At 37.4% G+C, this 23,480-nt stretch overlaps 1 protein-coding gene, 2 long non-coding RNA genes and 1 pseudogene across 3 annotated transcripts in view; 3 read left to right on the top strand and 1 right to left on the bottom strand.

Moving 5' to 3' along the window:
- Positions 1 to 23,480, bottom strand: part of LOC103105536 (uncharacterized) — a 143,269-nt gene that overhangs the window by 83,365 nt on the left and 36,424 nt on the right. The window lies entirely within an intron of this gene.
- Positions 1 to 23,480, top strand: part of LOC103103925 (uncharacterized) — a 60,008-nt gene that overhangs the window by 21,632 nt on the left and 14,896 nt on the right. Inside the window, exon 2 of the long non-coding RNA XR_459327.3 lies at positions 21,129 to 21,230. This is a non-coding gene — a long non-coding RNA (uncharacterized LOC103103925). The remainder of the gene's footprint in view (positions 1 to 21,128; positions 21,231 to 23,480) is intronic.
- On the top strand, positions 3,252 to 7,669 carry LOC103103571 (cofilin-2-like; annotated as a pseudogene).
- On the top strand, positions 7,763 to 9,629 carry LOC100032302 (transcription elongation factor A protein 1-like). Its single transcript, XM_001375710.5, has 2 exons — positions 7,763 to 7,925; positions 8,050 to 9,629. Exons 1-2 carry the CDS (start codon positions 7,864 to 7,866, stop codon positions 8,891 to 8,893), a joined length of 906 nt encoding a protein of 301 aa, XP_001375747.2. The 5' UTR covers positions 7,763 to 7,863; the 3' UTR covers positions 8,894 to 9,629.

The following is a 23,480-nucleotide window of genomic DNA, read 5'->3' as shown; positions in this document are numbered from 1 at the left end:
CCTAGGCCTGAGCTTTAAGAGAGACCAGTCAGTCTTTAATCCACTCACCACAAGATTTGTCCCAAGCAAGATTCTAGTGTTCAGAGAGACCCAGCTATTCCAACTAGTCCAAGCCCCAACTCAGCTACCAAAGCTGCACTACTTTTCAGAGGCCTTCTGACCTCCTTTTAAAGAGAATTTTCTCCTATGTCACCTCCCCTAAGTTTTCACATCTACCAATCACAGTAGATGGTTTTCCAAAGGACTGACCATTCTTAATTCACACCTAAGTAGACTAAAACTTTTGAGTAATTCACACCTGAGTAGACTAATCTTATCTTTTGCAAGTTGCCTGATTAATTTGATCTTCATAGGTACTTAGCACCCCTTTGTATTAGATCTAAAAATAGACCTAGCTTAAGGGTTCTTGCTTCACTTTAAGTATGGGTTAAGTACTTTTCATTGTTCAGTAAGGAGTTTACAACTTTATCTTCCCTAGTTAGAGTTTCCACCTTCCTGATCAAAGTCCCTTCATTGTTTTAAAATGGGAAATGGACCTAACTAAATGTTCTAAGGTAGAGTCTGAGAATTTTTAAGATTCACAAGTCTGAGAAATTTTAAGATTCATAGTACTCAGGACAGGGCCTGACCAGCAAGGCCCTCAAGGCTGGGACCTATAGCTATGCTACTGAGGCATAGAGCACAAAATATGACTGTATCATTCTGACTTGGAGGTGATGAAGCCTTCCAGGGCTTAGACCAGATCTGGGACTTAGAGCTATTCCTTTATGCTGGAACAATGAGCAAAGGACCACATGTGAGTCTGCAGTTCAGTTGCTCTGATCCTGTTGAGCCTTCCAGAACATGACAGAAATTAGGATCATCAGAAATGTATGAGAATATTACCATAAAAACAGAACAGTGTAGACCACATACACATAATTTGCTATAGAAATATATCCAACCGAATGGGGAAACAGGAGAAAATCAAGAGAGGGGAAAGAAGAGAAGAAAAAAGAGAGTAGATCCAGGGAGGTATAAGTTATAACCAAGACAAATTCTTACCTACAAGGAATATTATGAAGGATAATATAAAAGGAAAGAAATAAAGAGATCTGGGAGATCTGATAGAAATGGGTGAGGGAAAGTAAAAAGGGACACAAATTCAAATATAGATCACTAATACTGTTTATTTATCTTTGTATCTCACTGCTGTCTTCTTCATATAGAGTAGGGCAGCAAAGATAAGGAAATGTTTTTAGAGGATAGGATAGGATTAGAAAGATAGATAATTTATTAGGTACTTAATATGTAACAGGTACTAGGCTAAGTGCTGAAGATACAAATATCAGCAAGCAAAACAGTCCCTGACTTCAAGAGAAATGGCTATATTCAAGGTGGGATGGGGAAAAGGGGGATGGAGAAGGAGACATCCCTAATGAGGACTGGAGAAGATCATCAACAGAGGGTACAGAAGTAGCATAGGGCCCTAGTTTCCTGAAAGATAAGGTGAAAGCTCACTTAGCACAGCTGGAAAACTCAGGCATAAAGTCCAAGGATAAAGGGAAATATATAATTAACAATAATGACCACAGATATGAAAGGAATGAACTCACTCAAAAAAAAGTGGAGCTAGCAGAATGGTTTAGAATGTATTATCTAGCAGTGCTATATACAAGAAACACTTGAAACATACTCACACAAAGATAAAATAACAAATGGAATAAAATCTATTATGATTCAAGTTAACTAAAAAAAGCAGGGTGTGACAGAGGCTGGCACTAGTGAAAAGTGCCAGTCTGAAGAGTATGTGAAATTGATCACCTCAACAGGGGAGGGGCCCCATGAGTGGAATCCTGAGGAGAGAAGACTCTGGCTGGGAAAGGAGTTGGTGATCTTTCAGTCTTGAAATGTTGAAGAGAGAAGGTGGATAAAGACTTTCTCCTGAGGGTTACTCACTTTTCCTGCTGGTGACTGGAAATCTTTCCCCCCAACACTTCCCAATTGAAGGGACTTTTTGAAGAGAAACCTGAGCAGACTTTACCTCAGCTCCTGTTGCCCAGGGGTGAGTCAACCTGACTTTCTCTCCGGGGGCTCAGTCTGCCAAGGCCCGAGTTCCCCACAAACTCGAGGAGGGAGGGGAAAGGATTTAGATAGAGACAGGGACCCCCTTTTCCCACATTCCTTTTACCACTCTTCCCTGCCCATTATTCCTTTTGTATTATCTGATTGAGTTAACATTAAAAGTTATCTGTTTCCCAAGCTGAGTGTGAGTTAACGGATCAAGGGGAGGCCTTTTTGTCTCAAGTAGTGGAGGAGGGACAAGAGGGACAAGAGCGAATCGGGGAGAGCAGCTTTTGCTAAGGAGGGAAGGCAGGAGGAAAATCTTCAAAACCCCTCTGCTCTCTCTGAGTCAACCCATTACATCTGTTATCTCCCCTGAACCCCATTTTGTGGAAGGGGGTTCTCTCTTTCCCCCTCCCCATACCAAAAGCCCAAGCTTCCCTTCTGGGCACAAAACTTCTCTTTTTTTAAGACAAGGGGTAGCAATCATGATCTCAGACAGGGGACAGTAAAGATAGATTTAACAAAAAGAGATAAGCAAGGTTACTACATTTTACTTAACAGCATCAAATTATGGACATTTAATTACTATTAAACTGGCACTAAATGGTCTAGTATGTTTAATGCTTAAAGGAAAAGTTAATCAATTTATTGGAAAAGACAATGAAACTATAACCATTGGAGATTTCAAAGCCTCCCTTCTGGTTCTGAGTCCAATCTAAACAAACTATAAATAAGGAAGAAGTGAAGGACCCAAATAGATTTTAGAAAATCTAGATATATTAGATATCTCACAATTACTAAATGGGAAAAAAGGAATATTACATAGTCATGTGTGATACCTTTACAAATATTAGTCATATGTAGGGCATAAAAAACTCAGTTGCACTTGCATGGTGTTTGATAAATCCAAAGGCCCCAAGTACTAAGCTAAGGACTCACTATTCAAGAAAAATTTCTGGAAAAACTGGAAAGTAGTCTCACATTCAGTTAAGGCCAATATCTGACACTATAAATCAAAATAAATCCCAAATGGATACATTACTTAAATGTAAATGGTAATATCATAAATAAATTAGAGGAATAAGGAATAAAATACCTATTGCAGCTATATAGGATGTATTAATAATCCAACAAGGCATAGTAAGCACACAGAAGATAAAATGAATGATTTTGATTACAGAAAAATGGAAAAGTTTTATATAAATAAAATTAATGCAGTTTAAGTTAGAAGTAAACCAATTCATTGGGGAAAAATTGTGGTAAATTTCTTTAATTTAGTTCTGATATCCAAACTATATAAGGAATTAATTACAATTTATAAAAACAAAAGCCCTTTCCCAATAGATAAATGGTCAGAGGATTTAAAGGAAGTTCTCAAAGGAAGAAATCCAAGCTATCTATAGGCATGTGAAAGAAATGTTCCAAATAATTAATAAAATGTAATCTAAAACAAATGAAAAGTTTTATCTCACACCCATAATATTGGCAAAAATGACAATTGTTGGAAGGATTGTGGGGAAATAGGCATACTAATACAAAGTTGGTTGAGTTGTAAAATGGTCCTGTCATTTTAGAAAGCAATTTGGAACTATATCCTAAAAGTCATGTAAACCTCAAAATTTCTTAGACTTATAAATGTTGGAAATTTCACCATTGGGAAATTTCATACTTGAAAAATTTCCTATTGATAATGGGTCTTGACTATTGGAATGTGAACCCCATTGGCATGGGAGGTTCCTTCTCCTACCTTCTTAAGATTACTTTAGGACAGAAACCTTTTGCTGAACAATGGAAAGGACTTTGACCTATGCTTAAGCATAGAACAGGAATTTCTTTGAGTCATGATTGATTTTAGAATTGATACAATGGAGATACTTGGAATCAATCTCCACCCTATTCAATCCTAACAGGATTGAGTAAGGGCTGCAGCCTAGATCAAAATTTAATTATTCCAATCTCTACCCTACTCAGGTTAACAGGATTTAGAAAGGGCTGTAGCAAAGGATCAAAGATTTAATTATTTGAAAATATGACCTTCAACAGACATGTGCAAAGCCAGAGACCTCTGGGCGGTCCTGGGTTAAGCTAGAGCCTCCATTGGCACAGGGAAATTGATGGACAGGTGATTGGTAGATGTGAGGACTGAGGGGAGGGAACTTGGATGGTTTCCTTAAGGATAGGGGGGTCTGAAGACTGGGGGGGTGGTTGAGAAGTTGGTCAGTGTGGTTGGTGTGTGCTCTGAAGAGCTTGCTCTGAAGGAAGCTGAAAGTGGGGGCCTCTGAGACTGCTTCTCCATTTTGGTCACGTGAGTAATAGGGACTGATCTCCTTTCTTTGCCCCAGCTATCTAAGGGCTTGGGCCTTTTGGCCCAGCCTAAACAGAAGGGGTATTTAAGCCCTATTCCCTTCTCTCCCCTTTCTCTCTACCTCTATCTCTCTATCTCTAATTCCTTTCTACCTCCTGTTTGTAATTAAAACTCCATAAAAGGTTGACTGCTGACTTGAGTTTTCATTTAGGAATTACATAGCTGAATTCCTTGGCGACCTTAAATTAATATATATCAGTCTTTTAAAAGTGATTTCCTTGTCACAGTCACCAATTTTGGAAGCTTACTAAGATCTCCCCAACCCCATCCACTTCTTTGGACTTTATGTTATAAAATTATCTTAGAACAATAATTTAAAGTCCTTTCCAGACTCATCTGAAAATAAGAAAACTTTATCAATCAAAAAAATTTTATATTTAAGCCACCTTCTAGGAAAATATTTGTCTAGCACTGAATTTTTACATCATTCTTATTAATGGCATAACTAGTTTATAAAAGGAGATTCCTAGTCAATCCAAGATGGACTCCTCCCTAAAGTGATGAGCTCCTTTGACCAAACTGAAAGAAAATTCTTTGACAGGGTAGTTAAAGAGTGATCGGTTTTAGGGAAATGATTTTCCAGGGTATATCAACATTTTAAGTAACTATTATTCTCTCTAATAAAGCAAAATGTTAACTGAATCTTCTCCTGAACTTTATAAGTATATTTTATTATAGATATATATATCAATATTTGTTATATATATATATTATTATCTTTGCTTGGGAATACTATAAATTATAACTCCAAAATGGCTTGTGTTAGAGATTTCTAAAGGAATGAGGAAACTATTTTCCTTAGTTTGCTTAGAAATATTTAGATTTAGAATACCTTAACTAAAAAATTACCTTTGACAGGCTTACATCCAAAATGTAGAGTATAGCATTTTATTCAACAATGTACATACTTTTTAACCCAGAAATACCACTACTAGGCCTAGAGAGGTAAAAGAACAAAAGAACTCATATGTATAAAAACATTTATAGCATTCCTTTTTGCAGTAACAAAGAATTAGAAACTAAGAAGGTGAACATCAACTGGGGAATAGCTAAACAAATTATAGCATATGATTATAATAAGAAATTATGAAGGGGCTAGTTTCAGACAAACCTGAAAGATTTATATGAACTAATGCATGGTAAAGTGAGCAGAACAAGGAGAACAATTTATACAATAACAAAAATATTATAAAGAAAGATATGTGAGAACTCTGATCAATGCAAGGACCAGACATAAATCTAGAGGACTACATACTACCAAACCTTAAGTAGTGAACTTATAAATTAGACATATATTTTCAGAAGTGGACAATCTTCCATAATAGTTTAGTGACCTTTCAGATATACAGGTATCCCTTCCACATTGCAGTATTAGAGGTGCAGCAGCTCCATGATCTGGAAAATCCTTGTAAAATTTTTTTGTCTTCCCTTTGTACCAGAAAAATCTTAATTGTCTTTTTCTCTTATGGTTTATAGTACCTTGTTGTAAAATCTGGGTTAAGTAATATGTTATAAGTTATATATCAGGGAAAGTTGTGATGTGGAAAGTTGTGACATGGAAGGGATACCTGTATTTTCAGAAATGGAGATTTGTTTTGCTTGGCAATGCATATTTGCTGCAGAATTCTGGGGGTTTTTTTCTTCTAATTAAAAGGATTTGTGGGGATTAAGGAGGGAAGGAAACACTAAGGTTACCATCGTGGAAAAAAAATGACGGGCTTAAGAAAAAAAGGTCATTGGAGCATTTTTTAATGTTTAGAAGAGACAAGGAGAGTCAATAGGAAATAGAATAGCTTCAAAAATAACATGTTGAATTGGTTGTATACTTGGAGAGAGAAGTCATGTCAGATTCATAGATACCTGTGTAATCTTTTTCTGTTCTCTTTTAATGTGTAACAGAAAACAGGTGCATGTATAGAGCACATGCTATTCCTCATGTGAAGGAAGATAGAGAGCCTTCTGGTAGAGTCATGATTATGCATAATGAAAGTGCTTCAGAGACTATGGAGCAAGTGTAGACATTACATTACTGGTTCTGGTCTGCTGATTTGGCTTTTTTTGGGTTCAGAATTTTAAAAAAATTAAGCATTTTTTTAATTCTGGGGAGAATTTCATCCCAGAATTCTCAATTCAGGTAATTTGTTATCATATGGTCCAAAGGGTTTAATAGGTCTACAGTGAGAAATTTTGGGAGTAGAAGGGCTAGACCTTAGGGAGGAGCTGTTCCTCAAAAGGAAGGATAGCAATGGAGTCTTCAGAGAAGTCCTGCCATCACCTTCTTGAGGTTATTTATTCCTTTCCCATTGCTCTTAGACATGTGCCCAAAATCATCATTAAATCATCAGCTAAACCACTTCAGCCCACTGTGGTTTCACTAAGTCTGTCATTAGGGATCCAGTGAGCAGCATACCAGCCATTCTTAGCCTCCTTAACTTCTCTGTAACATATGAAACTATTGATTATATTCTTCTTTTTTCTTTTGTATCTCTTGGCCTCTATGTTACTGGACTTATCAAACCCCTTCTACTTCCCTAATTACTCCTCTTCTTCCTCTGTTAGCTTCTCATCCTTCTCCTAACCCTTTAAATGTGAGAATCAAATGCCACTGAGTGATGATCCACTGCCACAGCCTTTTTGGTCCTGGGAACCATGGCTTCTGGAGTAACTATGAATGATGAAGTTATCAAAGTTTTGAATGACATGATAGTAAGGAAATCTTCTACACAAGAGGAGATAAATAACAAGAAAGCAAGTTCTCTTCTGTTTAAGTGATGGCAAAAAAAAAAAAACCCTAATAAGTGTAGAGGAAACAAAGCAGATCTTAGTGACATTAGTGATACTGTAGAGGACCCCTACACATCTTTTGTAAAGTTGCTACCTTTGAATGATTGCCAAAATGCTTTGTATGATGCCACATACAAGACAAAAGAGTACAAAAAGGAAGACTTAGTATTTATATTCTGGGTTTTTTAATGTGCACCTTTAAAAAGCAAGATGATTTATGTTAGTTCTAAAGATGCCATTAAAAAGAAATTTACAGATATTAAACACCAGTGGCATGTAAATGGGTTGGATGATATTAAGGATTGTTCAACACTTGGAGAGAAATTGTGAGGCAATGTAGTAGTTTCACTAGAAGAAAGAGTTTTACAAAATGACAATGAAAAGTCACCCGGAAACAGCTTACATTTTTGTAGTTCCATCCTTTGGAATGGTGTTGGGTTTTTGCCCTCTACCAAACCTTCTCAGAAAATATAAGGAAAATTTTTTTGTTGCTGAAGGGGTTTGGGCCTCGGACCTCTGTGTGGCTCTTCAGTCTGTGACGTCTCCAGAGACTCTTGCTCACCTCTCCCTTGCCCGCTCTTTTGACATCGCCCTTTTGCCCGGTTTCTCCCGCGTCCCGGCCCCACGGGGTGGGGGTGGGGGGTGGGGTTGCAAAGCCTTCCGGAGCCATGGAGGACGAGATCATTCGCATCGCTAAGAAGATGGATAAGATGGTGCAGAAAAAGAGCGCGACTATAACAAATTTTCATAGAATCAAAGAATTGAGAAAGGACCTCAGTGGCGATCTAGTTCAACCCATACCTGAACAAGAATTCCCTTACAACAACAAATGGTAGTTTGACTCTTATTAGCTGGGCTGGGGCACTGGATTTACTAAAGGAACTTAAGAATATTCCTATGACCCTGGAATTATTGCAGTCCACAAGAATTGGAATGTCAGTAAATGCCATATGCAAGCAGAGCACAAATGAAGAGGTTACATCCTTAGCGAAGTCCCTCATCAAATCCTGGAAAAAGTTGCTAGATGGACCATCCACTGATAAAGATTCTGATGAAAAGAAAAAAGAACCTGCTATCTCCTCCCAAAATAGCCCTGAAGCAAAAGAAGAAAGTAGCTCCAGTAGCAATGGAAGCAACAGAAAGGAAGAAACAAATGCTTCTGATTCCTTCATTCCATCTTTTCCCCGGGCACCAACCACTTCAGATTCAGTTCCAATGAAGTGCCGAGGGATGCTTGCTGCAGCCCTCAGAACAGGAGATGACTACATTGCTATTGGGGCTGATGAAGAAGAACTGGGATCTCAAATTGAAGAAGCTATATATCAGGAGTTACGGAACACGGACATGAAATATAAAAATAGGGTACGAAGTAGAATAGCAAATCTCAAGGATGCAAAGAATCCAAATTTAAGGAAAAATGTACTGTGTGGGAACATACCTCCAGATTTATTTGCTAGAATGACAGCAGAGGAAATGGCTAGTGATGAACTTAAAGAGATGCACAAAAACCTGACCAAAGAAGCAATTAGAGAACATCAAATGGCCAAGACAGGTGGGACCCAAACTGACCTATTTACATGTGGCAAATGTAAAAAGAAGAATTGTACCTATACACAGGTTCAAACTCGCAGTGCTGATGAACCTATGACAACATTTGTTGTTTGCAATGAATGTGGAAATAGATGGAAGTTTTGTTAGAAGAAGGAACTGGGAAAGATACCTGGACGCTTGTGAAAGATGATTTTGTAATTAGCTTTAAAAACTAGGCCAAGGATCTGGTTTCCTTGCAAATGAGATTTTTAAAGCGGCAATCATCCTTTGGGTTCATCTTTTGTTTTTGACACAACCATCCCTTTCTTAAAAGCCTTCTTATAGTTAGTCAGTGGTTAGATCAGATATTCAATTGTATGGTGTTTGTTTAAAACTATTTTTTCATTTTTATAAGTAAGTCAACATTAAACTTTTATCAACTTAAGCTTTTGGTAACATTTGTTTTTCATAACAAATGGAAAATGTACTTTAACTTTTTTACAATCTGAAACATACACAAGAGATTTTTTACTTCTCTTCTCTATTAATGTGAAAGTGGAATTTGCAAATTTGTTTCCATATCAGCATGTTCCTACTAATATTAAGAGAGAAGAAAGACCAGTGTAATTTTAGGTTTACCAAGTGTTAGTGTAGTAACAAAATAATGCTTGGACAGCTTATCTACTTTGTAAATATCATTTTTTTGAATTAGCATCTCACTTTGATCATAATGATTTAAATAAACCTTAGTGATTAGATATCATTTGCATCTGTGACTAGTTGTGACCAACATCATTTGTTGTACTTTTCTTAAATCTGTAAATTACTTGCTCTTAATAGCTCTTGCTTCTGGAGAAATTCCTTTAAGTACTTTATTAAAACATCAATTGGTCTTTATTTTTTATTTACTTGTCTGACATTTTAGTTTTTGCAGATGAATAAGGTCATTGGTAGATTTTCAACTACATTTTAGATCAGTTCTTCACAAGAAGATAGATTGAGGGGAATAATATTAAACTTCACCAGTTACTGTAGTTTTCCTAAACTGCTCATAAACTTTATTTTGATGTGTAGAATAACAACAATAATCAGTGGTCAAGCTTGAGAGCCAGTTTACAACATTCAGGCTATATTCTTTTCACATCTAGGTTGACAGATTTTTTTTCTCCTACAGTCTATTTTCTGATTCTACCTTTTAAAACCACTAAATATGCTGTTCATTAAACTGGGGATACTCTTGTTCAAACTTTTCCTTAATAGCAATGCTATTAAGTGCTAAAAAAAATTTTTTTTCCATCTTCAGATACTAAACAGATAACATTTAATAATTTTGGAATGGTCTTGTCATTCTTTGTGCCATTTTAAATCCTCTGGAGTGTACCCTCACAATATGTACATATATCACAGTTCAATTTGAAATAATGTGGAGAGCTATCTAAAATATTATATTGGTTTAAATCTGCGTTTAAAAATTGGCCCATTTAGGCCACTCCGACAAAATGACAAATAGAATCTACTCAAATGAAGGAAAATGTTTGACTTATGGTTTAAAAATGATAAAAAGAAATTTGAAAAAAGTTAAAAAACATTAAGTTAATAGAAATCTTATGTAACTCAAAGTATTCCATTTTTCAAACAACTCAATAAAGGTCTTTTTATGAACTTAAAAAAAAAAGAAAAGAAAATATAAGGAAAATCTCTTTAATTTAAGCAGCCTACCAGTGATTGCCATTACTATTTACTCCTGGTTGTTTTATGTAGAACCCAAGGGATACCTTCACATTACATTTTAGCCAAAATAAAAGGCATTACATGCATCCCTTGTGAATAAGATGAATATGATAGTCAATATGAATAATATTAGAAAATACAAAGGGCTAGCTAATTGAATGCCTTGAAAGTATGATCCACTGGTCAGAAGCTAAACTTTATTCAGTATTACCTAGAGTTGCACTTGATTGCAGTTCCTAAAGTACTTGTGCTTTGTACACCTAACCTGCCTTTAACATGCCTATTGTGACATGTGTTAAATTTATTTGTGGTTGGACTCTGAACATTTACATAGGTGGTTGCCAGGGAATTAATTTCTAAATCCCAAAATGAATTACTGAAGTAAATGTAATTTATGGTAGTTTATTTACAATAGAGGGAAGATATTAAGGAGAGAGAGAGAGAGAGAGAGAGAGAGAGAGAGAGAGAGAGAGAGAGAGAGAATGAGAGAGAGAGAGAATGAGAGAGAGAGAGAGAGAGAGAGAGAGAGAGAGAGAGAGAGAGAGAGAGAGAGAGAGAGAGAATGAGAGAGAGAGAGAGAGAACTCTGGCTTCCTTTGAGCCAGGTAGAAATATTAAGGCCCTAATCATGGAAAAGAATCTCAAGACTATGGGCCTTTCTCAGAGGAATAAACTTCTTAGAAAGGCAAGGTCACTAAGTCAGCCTTTCACTCATCAATGGTGACCGTCTAAATGGAAGGAAGTCTGGGTGTCTGTATTCCGGTCGCTCCTCAAGTGTTTGTCTTCCAGTCTCTCCTCTGAGTCAGAGATCTCTGCCATCTCCTTGAATCCAAGCCAAAGAGGCTAATCCTTCAGTTCCACTCCAAGTCAGAGATCCTCCATCTAACTCAAATCTCGAATCGAATATATTCTTCTGGCCTCTGATCCTCTTTTTAAAGATCTTTTTCTCTTGTGTCACCTCCTCTAAATTTCACATCTACCAATCACAGCAGACACGTTTCTGCAGGACTGCCCACTCTTTAGTTCATACCTTCTTTGGTTAGATTATACCTTTTGGGTTACTTAACACATTTTTTGGTTAGTTCACTTTTTTTAGTTACTTGATACCTTTTTTGGTTACTTTACCTTTTGTAGTTACTTAACACCTTTTTGTAGTTAAAATGGGTAGATCCACATATATATATATATATATATATATATCCACTTATCCACTGAGTTATCAACTTTTTGGGATTAAAATCTAAAAATAGAATGTGGATTACAATTCAATCTTCCCTATAAAGGAAGAGCTAAGTACCTTCATTGTTACAATTAGAAGATAGCTTAATCCAATCTTCACACATGGCAGCATATATATACATATATACATATATACACACACACACACATATATATATATTTACATGTATAATTATGCATCTAAAGCACTTTTATGTTATAAGTTTGTTTCCTCCAAAAGGGAATGTCAATTAATTTGTTGTAACTGTTATCAAATCATTGTAGTACCTCCTTGTTCATTCCTGTTATCTACATATCTTCCTAAATGAAGTAATTGTTAGTGCCTTTTTATTTTCCATTGAATGTACACTACAGAATAGGAGAGGAAGTTAAGTGTTTATCATACTAGTCTTGAAGTACTAAAGATATTTTGAATAATGTAGTTATAAAGGTAATTTCTTTATGAAAAGAGCTTTAAATGGAACATTGTTTCTGAAATCAAACTCCCTACACCCCACAAAATTGACCACATTGCAGTAAAACTTGTGGCTTATTACAGGGGAGAAAATAATAAATAAATGTGAGAATCATCAAAGGTTATGTTTTTGACCCTCTTTTCTTTCTCCCTTGATGACCTCAAACATTCATTTGGCTTTAATTATTACTTTTGAGCAAATGCCTTCCAAAAGTATTTCTTTATCCTATTCTACTCTGCAGAGTTCCATTCCCCTTCCTCTAATTATCCTACTTAAATGTCCAGCCAGTACTTCAAATTCAACATATACTAAATAGAATCAATCATTCATTTTCTTCCCAAAATCTGATTTATTTCTGTTAATGATATCACCACCATTTCCCCAATTTCCTAGCCACTTTGGGGTACTTTGACAGTTACTTCCTTCTTATCCCTCACTTTCAATCAATTTTCAAGTCCTGTTGATTCTATATCAATAGTTTAACTTACTTTTGTCACTGCCTTTTTATTCCCTTATTCAGATCTTTATATTTTCATGCTTAGATTATAATAATAGTCTACTAATTGGTTTTCTTTTTTCCCAACATGTAAAGAAATCCTATCTATCTTTCACACAGCAACCTAAGTAACTCACTGTTGCAATGTAATTCTCCTACCAAAAAGAAAGACTTTAGTGGCTCTCCATTATCTCCTGAATAAAGTATAGTGTCCTTAGTGTCCGAGGTCTTTCACTTACCCTTCCAACTTTATCTCCTACTATTCCTCTTTATATATTCCAAATTGTAGATAAATTGGACTATTTTCCTATCCTCTTCCTTCTCTATGTATTTGTCATGCCATTCCTTCCATACTTGGAATAGTCTTGATGGAGCACTACCCCCTGACCTCAACTCCATTTTCATTTTTATAAATCTCTCCTTTATTTCAAGGTTTAACTGAGATGCCATCTTCTCCAAGAAGTCTTCCAAGATAACCTCCCCCTCCCCACAAATGAAAGTAATAGTCCCTCAAATTTCTTATAAGACTTTGCCTGGATCTATACTTTGGGTTTCTTATTCCTCAAATAAGAGTCAGGAGGATAACAGAATCATAGACTTAGATCTAGGAGCTACTTAAGAGGTCATTTGGTTCAAATTAATTCATTTTATAGATAAGGAAATGGAGGAGAAAGTGACATGCCCCAGATTACATAGGTAACAAGCAGCAGAGCATATACTTGAATCCAAGTCTTCTGACTCCAAATCTAGGATTCCTTATGCAATTACATTTTACCTCCTATTAGATCATAAACTTTGTCAGAGGTGCTTAGAGTCTGTGTCATATTTATCTTTACATCCCTGACTTCTAAATAGAGCCTTAGGATATATCAAACTCTTAATAAATGTTTGTTGTAAATTTAATTAAGAGCCTGAATCTATGACCACCTACTCATATGTCTTGTCATTGCATCGGTAGTATATAAACAAATTCTAGGATCTGTAGCTCTATGACTTTTTAAAAATGTCATAAAGATCCAAATGGAATAGCCTTCAGGCAGTTATATACTCACAAATAGTTTATGTTCCAAAAGTTTGTTTGTTAGTTAGTTGTTTGTCATGTGGAACACATGTTTCCCATAGAAACTATGTTATAAATGATGGTTAATTTCCTAAGCTAGCCCACAAAATTCTGTTTAACCCATAAAGTAACTGAAATACCATACACATAATGTAGAAGAGTAGAAAATTATTGCATACTATTGGGAAATAGTACAGTGCTTACACAAAGACTTTGCTGACTTGATAGTGTAAGGGTTAAATTAGGAGTTTTGACAAAATAAGAGAGCAGGTTTTAATAACTTGAGTTTTAATGAGAATATACTAGAGTTGTAAATTAATATTATCTTTTTATGCCAGAGAAAAGAAAACTTCTAGCAGCTTTTAACAATTAGCAATTTAGTTTTATTAAAATAGAGATATTAGAAGAATATAGTAAAATGAATATAGTAAAGGAGAGAAATATAGGAAAGAGGTAGAGAAAGAAATTGCCTAATACGTAACTAGCTACCCTATAACTACCATTTGAGAAAGTCCAGCTGATCACCCTTCAACTCAGCTCAACAGGCAGAATATATATTATATATATATATATATATATATATATATATATATATATATATATATATATATATATGTATGTATGTATCCCAAACAACAACCAAACAACAACTAATTACCAACCCACACCACTAGCAACCAACCCACAAAAACCAACTACCAACCACCTCCCAACCCAAAACCCCTTTCAGTCCTGGTGCAGGTCTTTTATATCACCTTCTTATCTCACTTCCTGTCTCTCTGGTTTCTACTTCCTTTTGCTGTGGGCTGGTATATCTTTACACATCTCTATGGTAAATGGACCTCCAGGTCCCCAGTTAAATTAGAGAAAGGGATTAAGAATTCCCTTTTACAATAGTTTGACATTAACTACAAAAACTACCTATAGAGCCCAGGCTATGCTAGTACAACTGCTTGATTTTACAGACGAAGAAACTGACCTCCATAAAAGTTAAATGATTTGCCTGAGTTCTATAGGTGGTTGTTTTTTGCTTTTGTTAGAACCACTAGTAGGCACCACTGACCCAGGATGTCTCTTGCTGGGGGATGGAAGGAAAGAAGTGGTATGGAGTTTCCCTGGCATGGGAATAAAAGGAAGTATTTTGCAACCATATATATTACTAGAGGATGTTCACAATTTAGTATTTATAGCTCAAAGAGTGTTTGTAAACAAAAATATATTATTCACTGACCTTACTTTTATCAGTCACAGAATCAAGAATAGATTCCTGTGTACTTTGAGACCAATCCCCAGCCTCCACCTCTGTTCTATGGTCCTTACCACATTCTTATTCCAATATAGCTTTCTCTGTATTATCCCATCAAGTCTAAGAAAGACTCCTTGTCATTATCCTCATACTGTTTTGGGAGGCTTGAGGTGAACCCCTTGGGTTTGGGATGGGGTACCCTTTGCAAAAATGCAAGACTCCAAAACTTAGCTTAAAAATAAAAAGATAAATTTATTAATTTAGAAGGTAATGTTGAATTTGGCTGGGAGGACATCATAGAAGGAAAGCTTCCTCCCTGAATAGATCAATTCTGAGGTTTTTATATTCTTTACAGCAGGTGATATGTGACTTGAGGAGGATATGAATGCAGGCACAATTGGGAAGGGGGAGGTCAGTCACCTGACCAGGGTCAGAGCAGTGTCTTGTATCCTGAAGACATGGGATATATAGCTTTGGTAGATGTTTTAGATTTCAATCCGATGATAATTTGGGGCATAACCAGAATATGTATATCTATGTACATCTCGAAACCTAGGGGAGAATCTAAGGGGGATAATTCTCTCAAGGGTCTTTCTCTTTGATGTCCAAGTTCTTACCAGGAGTTCTTTGATGCTTTAGGGTTAGTATTCACAAGAATTCGAGGAAGCAAAGGAACTTTCTAGCTTACAGTTTGACCTGAAGCACTTCTATAATTTGGGGGTACAACATCCCATGCCAATACAGTTCTCCTTCTCTTGGTTCTAATGTGTTACCCAAACTTCCAAAACACCCCATTTCCTTACCCCTTCTTATAACCATAGACTCAAAGCTTGAAGGGACTTTATAGAGCAGTGGTTCTCAACCTTTCTAATGCTGTGACCCCGCAAAATAGTTCCTCATGTTGCAGTGTCCCCAAACCAAAAAATTATTTTGGTGGCTACTTCAAAACTGTAATTTTGTTACAGTTATGATTTGGAATGTAAATACCTGATATGCATTATGTATTCTCATTGCTACAAATTGAGAGGTTGAGAACCACTGTTACAGAGGCTATTTCAAACCTCTCACTTCACAGTGAAAGAAATTGGGGCTCAGAAAGTCCAAGATCACAGAGAGGAAGTGATAGTTAGGATTCATTTTCAGCACACTGCCTAGCCCACTTGGCCTTCTGTCCTGGAGCTGTTACTAGACAAGAAAGGAAGGATTTAAAAAATAAAATGAAACAAGGAAATTGTACTGGATGATCTAAGCATCTTTGAAAAAGCTATAGGTTTACCCAACCCCCTGGTCCTCTGCTTCCCCATCTACCCACAAACCCCAAACCTCTCCCTTATTCAAATTTTCTTTTTTGTGTTGAGGACATAAATCACCATCCTGCCAATTAACCAGGCTTTCAACTTTGTAGTCATCCTTGATGCTTCTCTTTCTTTCAACCCATTGCCAATTTGTTCCTTCTTGCTCCACATCTTTTACATCTCCTTTTCTCTATTCTTACAGTAATCACCCTGGTTCAAACTTTCACCAGTTCTTATCTAGGTTATTGGAAGGCTCTCCCTTATCTCCATCTATTAGTTTCCCTGGCTTCCTTCAAGTCTTGCCCAAAAATCTCACCTTCTGTTGGAAACCTTTCTTGATCCCTTTCAAGGTTAATCCCTTCTCTCTGTTATTTGCAATTCCTTCTGCTCTCTAGCTTGTTTGTTTTTAGGTGTTCATGTGCTTTCTTCCCCCATTAGACTATGAACTCCTAGAGAGAAGGAACAACCTTTTACCTTTCTTCTTATCCCCAACTGCCTAGCATATTATTGACATTCAGACGTGTCTGATTCTTAATGACTGGGTTAGGGGTTTTCTTGGCAAAGATACTAGAGTAGTTTGACATTTCCTTCTCCAATGGATTAAGCAAATAGAGGCTAAATGGCTTTCCCACACACAGAAAGTGTCTGAGGCTGTATTTGAACTCAAGTATTTCCGATTCCACTGTGATTGAGGTGTTCACAGTGATGAGGGTGATGTCCACATTAGTAGAGACTGGAAGAACCATTTCAGTCACCATGTTGGTGAAGGGAGGGAGGTTGCTGTTGCCCCTCTCCATAGCACCCAAGGACATTTTTCACATGTTCCACCCCTCTGTGAGCACCTCCTCCCTCCTCTGTCTGAGATAAAGAGAGGGAGGGGGGGGGATAAAGGTGCAATTTGGGCACTTGATCTCTAAAAGGTTCACCAATGCTGACCAAGAGATGTTATAGAGAAGAATTGTTAGAATTTGACAACTACTTGGTTTTGGGAGCAGTAGAGATAAGAGAAAGAAAAGAGTCAAAGATGACCTCAAATTTACAAACTTTTGTGACTAGGAAAATGTTGATATTCTGAGCAAATAGGGAAGTTAGGAATAGATTTAGGAATAAGAAGGAAGGGAGTAATAAGTTTACATGCTGAGTTCAAGGTGCCGATAGGACCTTCACTACCTTCTCATTTTCTACAACAGTTCTTGGTTCTTAAATAACATTTATCATGAAGACTATAATATGAAATGACCGAATGTTCCATGAAATATTGCTGATGTTTGTTTGTTTGTTTTGCCTTTGACTTATAGGACTGGAGTTTGGGTGAGATAATAATAACCAATAAATAGATGTAAATTTTGGAGTCATTTCCATAGGTTATAATTTAGTCTATGAGGTAAAAATAAGATCACCAAGGCAAAAAGTGTAGCAAAAGAAGAGAACCTAAGAGAGAGTCTTTTTGAACATCCAGGTTTTCAGGGAGGTGATTGATTTAGCAAAGGAGTCTGACAAAGAGCAATCAATTATATAGCAGAAGAACCTCAGGAAAGTGGTTATAAGAAGTTAAAGATGTAGAGGGGGCAATAAACAATGTGAAAAGCTGCAGGAAGGTTGAAGAAGACAAGGAATCAAATAAGGCATTAAATTTAGCAATCATTCGTAACTCTGGAGAAAACAGGGAAGGGTGGAATCAGAATCAAATTGCAAGGGATTGAGAATTGAGTGGGTGTTTAAAAAAACAGATGCAGTGAATGTAGATAATGACTAATTAAATGTGGAGAGTGAGGAAGAGGAGTCAAAATAGCTTTGAGGTTTCAAGTTGAAGGATGATGTCAACAGAAATAGAGAAAATGATAGAAAGAGCAGGTTTGGAAGGAAGATGGTGAGTTCAGCTTTGGGCATGTTGAGTTTGAAATGCCAGAGAAACTTCTAATCTGAGAACAACTGGAAATGACAGAAGTGATGAAGAATTTTACAGATGAAGAAACAGAGGCAAATAGGGTTAAGTGACTTGTCCAGGGTCACATAACCAGTAAGTGTCTGAGACTAGATTTGAACTCAGGAAGATGCCTTCCTGATCCACTCTGCCACCTTGCTGCTCTAGGAATTAGTTTACTTGCTTTTTATTTGTATCCTCAGGACTTAGCACAGTACCTAGAACATAGCAAGGATTTAATAAGTACTTTCTCATCCATTCTTTCATTCTATAAGAATCCTTTCCTGATCCATACTTTCAAGAAAGTTTTTTTTTACTTCCAAACACATTTTCACCTTTTACATTTATACTTGTATTGCATATGTAGATAGGCAGTTTATGTTGACTGAATTAGGAGGATCTTATCAAGTTCTCTAAAATATTTCACTACCTTCTCATTTTCTACAACAGTTCTTGGTTCTTAAATAACATTTATCATGAAGACTATAATATGAAATGACCAAATGTTCCATGAAATATTGCTGATGTTTGTTTGTTTGTTTTGCCTTTATATATACAATAAAACCAAGTCCACCAACTGCTTTATTTAACTTTCTAAGAAGAGTCTTTGAATCACACCTTCCATTTAGCTCAATAAATTCCAGTGACTTTATTACCTCTAAGATCAAGCATAAAGGTCACTGTTTGACGTATGAAACACTTTAAAATCTGTCTCTAACCTATCTTTCTAGCTTTATTATACATCACCCCATTTGTACATTCTGGTTCCAACCAAACTAGCCCCTTTTCTGTCCCTCAGATATCACACTCCTCCTTTGATCTTTGCATTTATTGATTGTCCCCAAGCCTAGAACACACTCCCTCTTCAACTCTACCTCATAGAAACCCTTATCTGCTTCAAAACTCAGCTCAAGTTTCTGAATGGTCTTTTGTGATCCCAAGAGCAATTAGTGCCTCTTCCCCTTGCCAATAATTACTTTGTATGGGGTGCTAAGGGAGGAGTAGTATCTCTGGTATGGAGAGCTTGTCGTGCCCTCCTAGGGCAGCTCTCCAACCTCTGACCCTCACCTGACACCCAGCTCTCACTTGTGGCTCTTAGTAGCTGCTAGCATGCAGCAGCGGCCACACCCCAGGCAATGGCTTCGACAGGCCGACTAAACCTTGTGAGGGCAGCCATTGGGTCTTCGACCCCTGGTGAACTAAGGCTTTGCTCACCCAGCATGTGAAGACTGCTAGGCAGAACAGGCGGAAGAAACAAATAAGAAGGTTCAACGGCTGAGAGGGCGACGCAGCAAAGCACTGTGTAGTGCTTAGGGTGTGTTGGAGCACAAAAGACAACAGGGCCATCCAATGCAGCTGAGGAAGTCTCCAGGTGTAACAATTTTTCGTGCCACTGGACCCAGGCTTCCAACACCGAGAGAGTGGGACTGTCTCTGTGCATCGACTTTTCCACTTAAATCTCCTTCACGCACAAGTGTTTTTGTGCACACTCATCTACATCACAGATGAAAGAGCACAAAGACAATCGTCATCCTTAGTTACCAAGAGACTACTACTATAGATCTAGCTATCTATATCTACATGTATGTATAGTGATATATAAAGATATAAAAGAAAAAGAAATGTACATTCAATCAGGAAGTCAACATGTATCTACAAAGGTGTGTGTATATATATATATACTCTTTACAGTCAAAATATATATATTTTACATTCTCTATATATATTTGTGTGTGTGTATATATATACATATTGTCTCCCTGATTGAATACAAGTTTCTTGAGGTCAGGATCCATTTCACATTTTGCTTTCTCTCCCCATTGCCTTGCTTAATATCTCTCACATAGCAGATCCTTAACAAATATTCATTCATTGATTAATGCTCATACATTTTACATACAACTAGAAGAGGAAGCAATTATAGGTTTAAAAGGACCAGATACTATTAATGGAAAGAGAACAGGACCCCAAGTTTATGAAGTTAGAACTTTGCTGACTTTCCAGAGTTAGCAGTCTAGAGTCCACTGTGGCCCATGCTGGAGGTCATAGGTGTTCAATTATTCAGACTGACATTGTCTCCACAGGGATTTAGGACAAAAGAAAGGTCCTTGGATAGAGAGGATAGAAAAGATGATAAGATTACTAGCATTATTCAGGCCCCTTAATCCATAAATGTTTGACCATGTTGAGACAATCCTGGTCACATTTTCATTAGAAAGCATATACATTCATTAATATGAGCAGGTTTTCACCTAGATTGATGATCCTGGCAGAAGTCACATGAACTCAGTGAGTTATCTGGACAAAATGCCTCCCTTGGAATGGTCTGAGAAGTCTGTCTGAGATCTCTTTGACTCTACCGCAATGACAAGAGCTTCATGGGGGTGGGCAAGGGGAGATATAAGGAGAGGAACCTAGATGAAATCAGAGTGGAAAAATAATGACCAGAGCCTGCCATTCTCCTAGAACTGACACCTGAGAGATACATATGGAAGTGACAAAGAAACTACAATGTATAGGATCTTAACATTTAGATCCATATATTAGGGAGAGAAACTTTGAAGGAAAAAAAGGCAAAGAGGACATTGTCCTTAATTCTAAGGTCTTTTTTGAGATAAGAACAAGGCATTAAAAAAATAATAACTATAGGAAGAAGGTGCAGAATAGGACAGAAACTCACTAAAATAGATTCCATTTTATAATCTTTTATTTTTATAGCTTTTTCCTAAGCAGACTCACCAGATAAGTACATCTCAAATTTTTTAAGTAAAGAGGAACCCTTATAAGTGCTAGTTGTGACCTTCCTTGGGCAGGCAGAAAGACAAGGTTGACATTCCTCAGGGGAAAGAGGGGGGAGGGTTTGTAATGGATAAGAGAAGGAAAAATCCAAACAATTAGTGATCCAAAAATGGGTTGATCCATTATGGGAGCCTCCAAGCACAAGCTGTCTGCCCACAGGTCCAGATCCTTCCTCCGGTATAGATGGCGTCAGAGGATCCTTCCCATTCTGTGATTTTGTCATACTGTCAAGAGACTGGGACATCACCATTCTGGGAGTTGGTAAGACAAATAAGTTCTGTTATTCACAGTACATAAGGGAAGTTCCCTCTGCAAGTCTGGACACCAAGGTTGCAGCTGATAAAAGGCAAGGTTGGTTATGCCAGAATTTCCACTGGGGTATTGAAGTATGCCAAGAAGTAATAAGGTTGCAGGTGTATAAGCGGTTTAGGGATCTCAAAGACCAACCATTATTAGGGGTGTGAAGAAAGTGCAGATAAGAGTGTTATTTGCTTAGAGGTGAAGGAGGAGGGAGTTTTGGAAAGGAGGAGGAAAAAAGTGGGAGGGATCTAGGGCAGCTGCTGTACTTGAAGTGTTTGTGTTAAGTCTCCCACTTTTGTGTTCTCTTTGCAACGGAAGAATATTCATGGGAGTTTGTGTTGGTCTAGTTTGCTAATGAATCTAAACATGCACAGTTTTACAATAAACACTTTTAGAACCATTATAGTGAGTAAATAATAAGTTCTAGCTTCTGCTGCCTATCAGAAACGTGTCAACTTTTTATTAAGTTTTTGCATCTTTGTTATTCTACTCAGAGCAAGAATGTCCCAGTGCTTTGGAGCATTTGTGCCCTGGCAACACTTTCGCAGTATTGGTTACTGTTACAAAATACAAGATGTATAAATTTAAGTGCCAGATTCATTTTTTCCCCCATGGGCATTAATATCTTTAATCAAGACAGAAGGCCTTTCTTGAAACAAATATAGATAAGACTCCAGTGAATAAATCTTCCAATTGAGAGGTAAACTAATATGGTAGACTTCTGGGTCTGATTTCAAGAAGACCTAACTTTGAATACTTTCTCAGATATTGAGTAGCTCTGTGATCCTAGTCAAGTCACTTAAACTTTTTTCAGTTCAGTTTCCCCATATGTAATAATAATAGCAGCTGCCTCCCAGGTTTATTGTAAGGACCAGGGAAATTTGTAAATCTTAAAGTGCTCTAAAACTATTAGAACAATAGGTGAATATTGTCACATATGTAACTATCCCAGATCTTAACTGTGAGGTTTGCTTAGTAGTTTCCAACTGTTTTAGAGGAGAAATTTGTGAGATGATAGGGGATTCAAAAAGATGTTACACCAGGAAACAGCTTTGAAGGAAGGGAGCTAATTTCAGAGGACACCCTTACTTCCTGTTCTCACTAAGCAACCTTAATGGAGTTTGCCTCAACAGATGGTGAGTCAGTTCCTCCCTCTAATTACAAAAATCTTCAGAACAGTTTCTTTAGTTGAAAAGAATTTATTTAATTCCTTGGGGGGAAGGAAATAAGAGGGAAGCTGGGAGAGAGGGAAAGGGGTCTTCCCTAATTCTAGTTTACATCACTTATTGAAGGCTTTGGTGTAAGTCTCTTCAAAAGGAATAAAATTTCTTCCCCTGAGGGAAACAGCAATAATCCTGCCTAGGTCTTTTCTGGGCAAGACTCTCTTTTCTTCAGCTCTAGTTATGTGGAGAAAGGTAATAACCAGAGAAAAGATGAAGTGGACTGTATTCAGATCACTCCCAAGCAGAAAGTGAGTCCAGAATTCAGCTTAGGGTTAACTACCTTCTTCCTCAAGCTTCCATCAAATTCTCTCTCTCCTCCCCCATGGGTCTGGATTCCATGCTTTTCTTGAGCTCTTCTCCTTTTGCATTTCATTTCTTCTGTCTGTGCTCATTTCCCTCAATCACACAACTTAGAGTAGAAGATGGGAGAAACCTGTTACTGGAGTGCTCAGGGAGGAGTAATATCTTTGGTATGGAGGGCTTGTCGTGCCCTCCTAGGGCAGCTCTCCAGCCTCTGACCCTCACCTGACACCCAGCTCTCACTTGTGGCTCCCAATAGCTGCTAGCATGGGGCAGCGGCCACACCCCAGGCAACGGCTTCGACAGGCTGGCTAAACCTTGTGAGAATAGCCATTGGGTCGTTGTCGACCCCTGGTGAACCAGGGCTTTGCTCACCCAGCATGTGAAAATGTTTCGGCGGAACAGGCAGAAGAAACCAACAAGAAGGTTCAACCGCTGAGATGGCGACGCAGCAAAGCACTGTGGAGTGCTTAGGGCATGTTGGAGCACAAAAGACAACAAGGCCATCCAATGCAGTTGAGGAAGTCTCCAGGTGTAGCGACTTTTCGTGCCACTGGACCCAGGCTTCCAACGCTGAGAGAGTGGGACTGTCTCTGTGCATCGACTTTTCCACTTAAATCTTCATGCACAAAAATGCACAAAGTCAATCGTCATCCTCGGTTACCCAGAGACTACTACATGTATTATT

This window comes from Monodelphis domestica, chromosome 1 (assembly GCF_027887165.1).
Source record: "Monodelphis domestica isolate mMonDom1 chromosome 1, mMonDom1.pri, whole genome shotgun sequence".
Taxonomy (NCBI): Eukaryota; Metazoa; Chordata; class Mammalia; order Didelphimorphia; family Didelphidae; genus Monodelphis; species Monodelphis domestica.
The sequence above is the reverse complement of the archived record's forward strand: the minus strand, read 5'-3'. Positions and strand labels throughout refer to the sequence as shown.

What these genes read in the sequence shown, in the direction of transcription:
- LOC100032302 (XM_001375710.5), top strand. Translation starts at nt 7,864, where the DNA reads ATGGAGGACGAGATCATTCGCATCGCTAAGAAGATGGATAAGATGGTG. An exon ending in ATGGTGCAGAAAAAGAGCGC is followed by an intron (nt 7,926 to 8,049) that starts GACTATAACAAA and finishes TCTTATTAGCTG; the next exon opens with GGCTGGGGCACTGGATTTAC.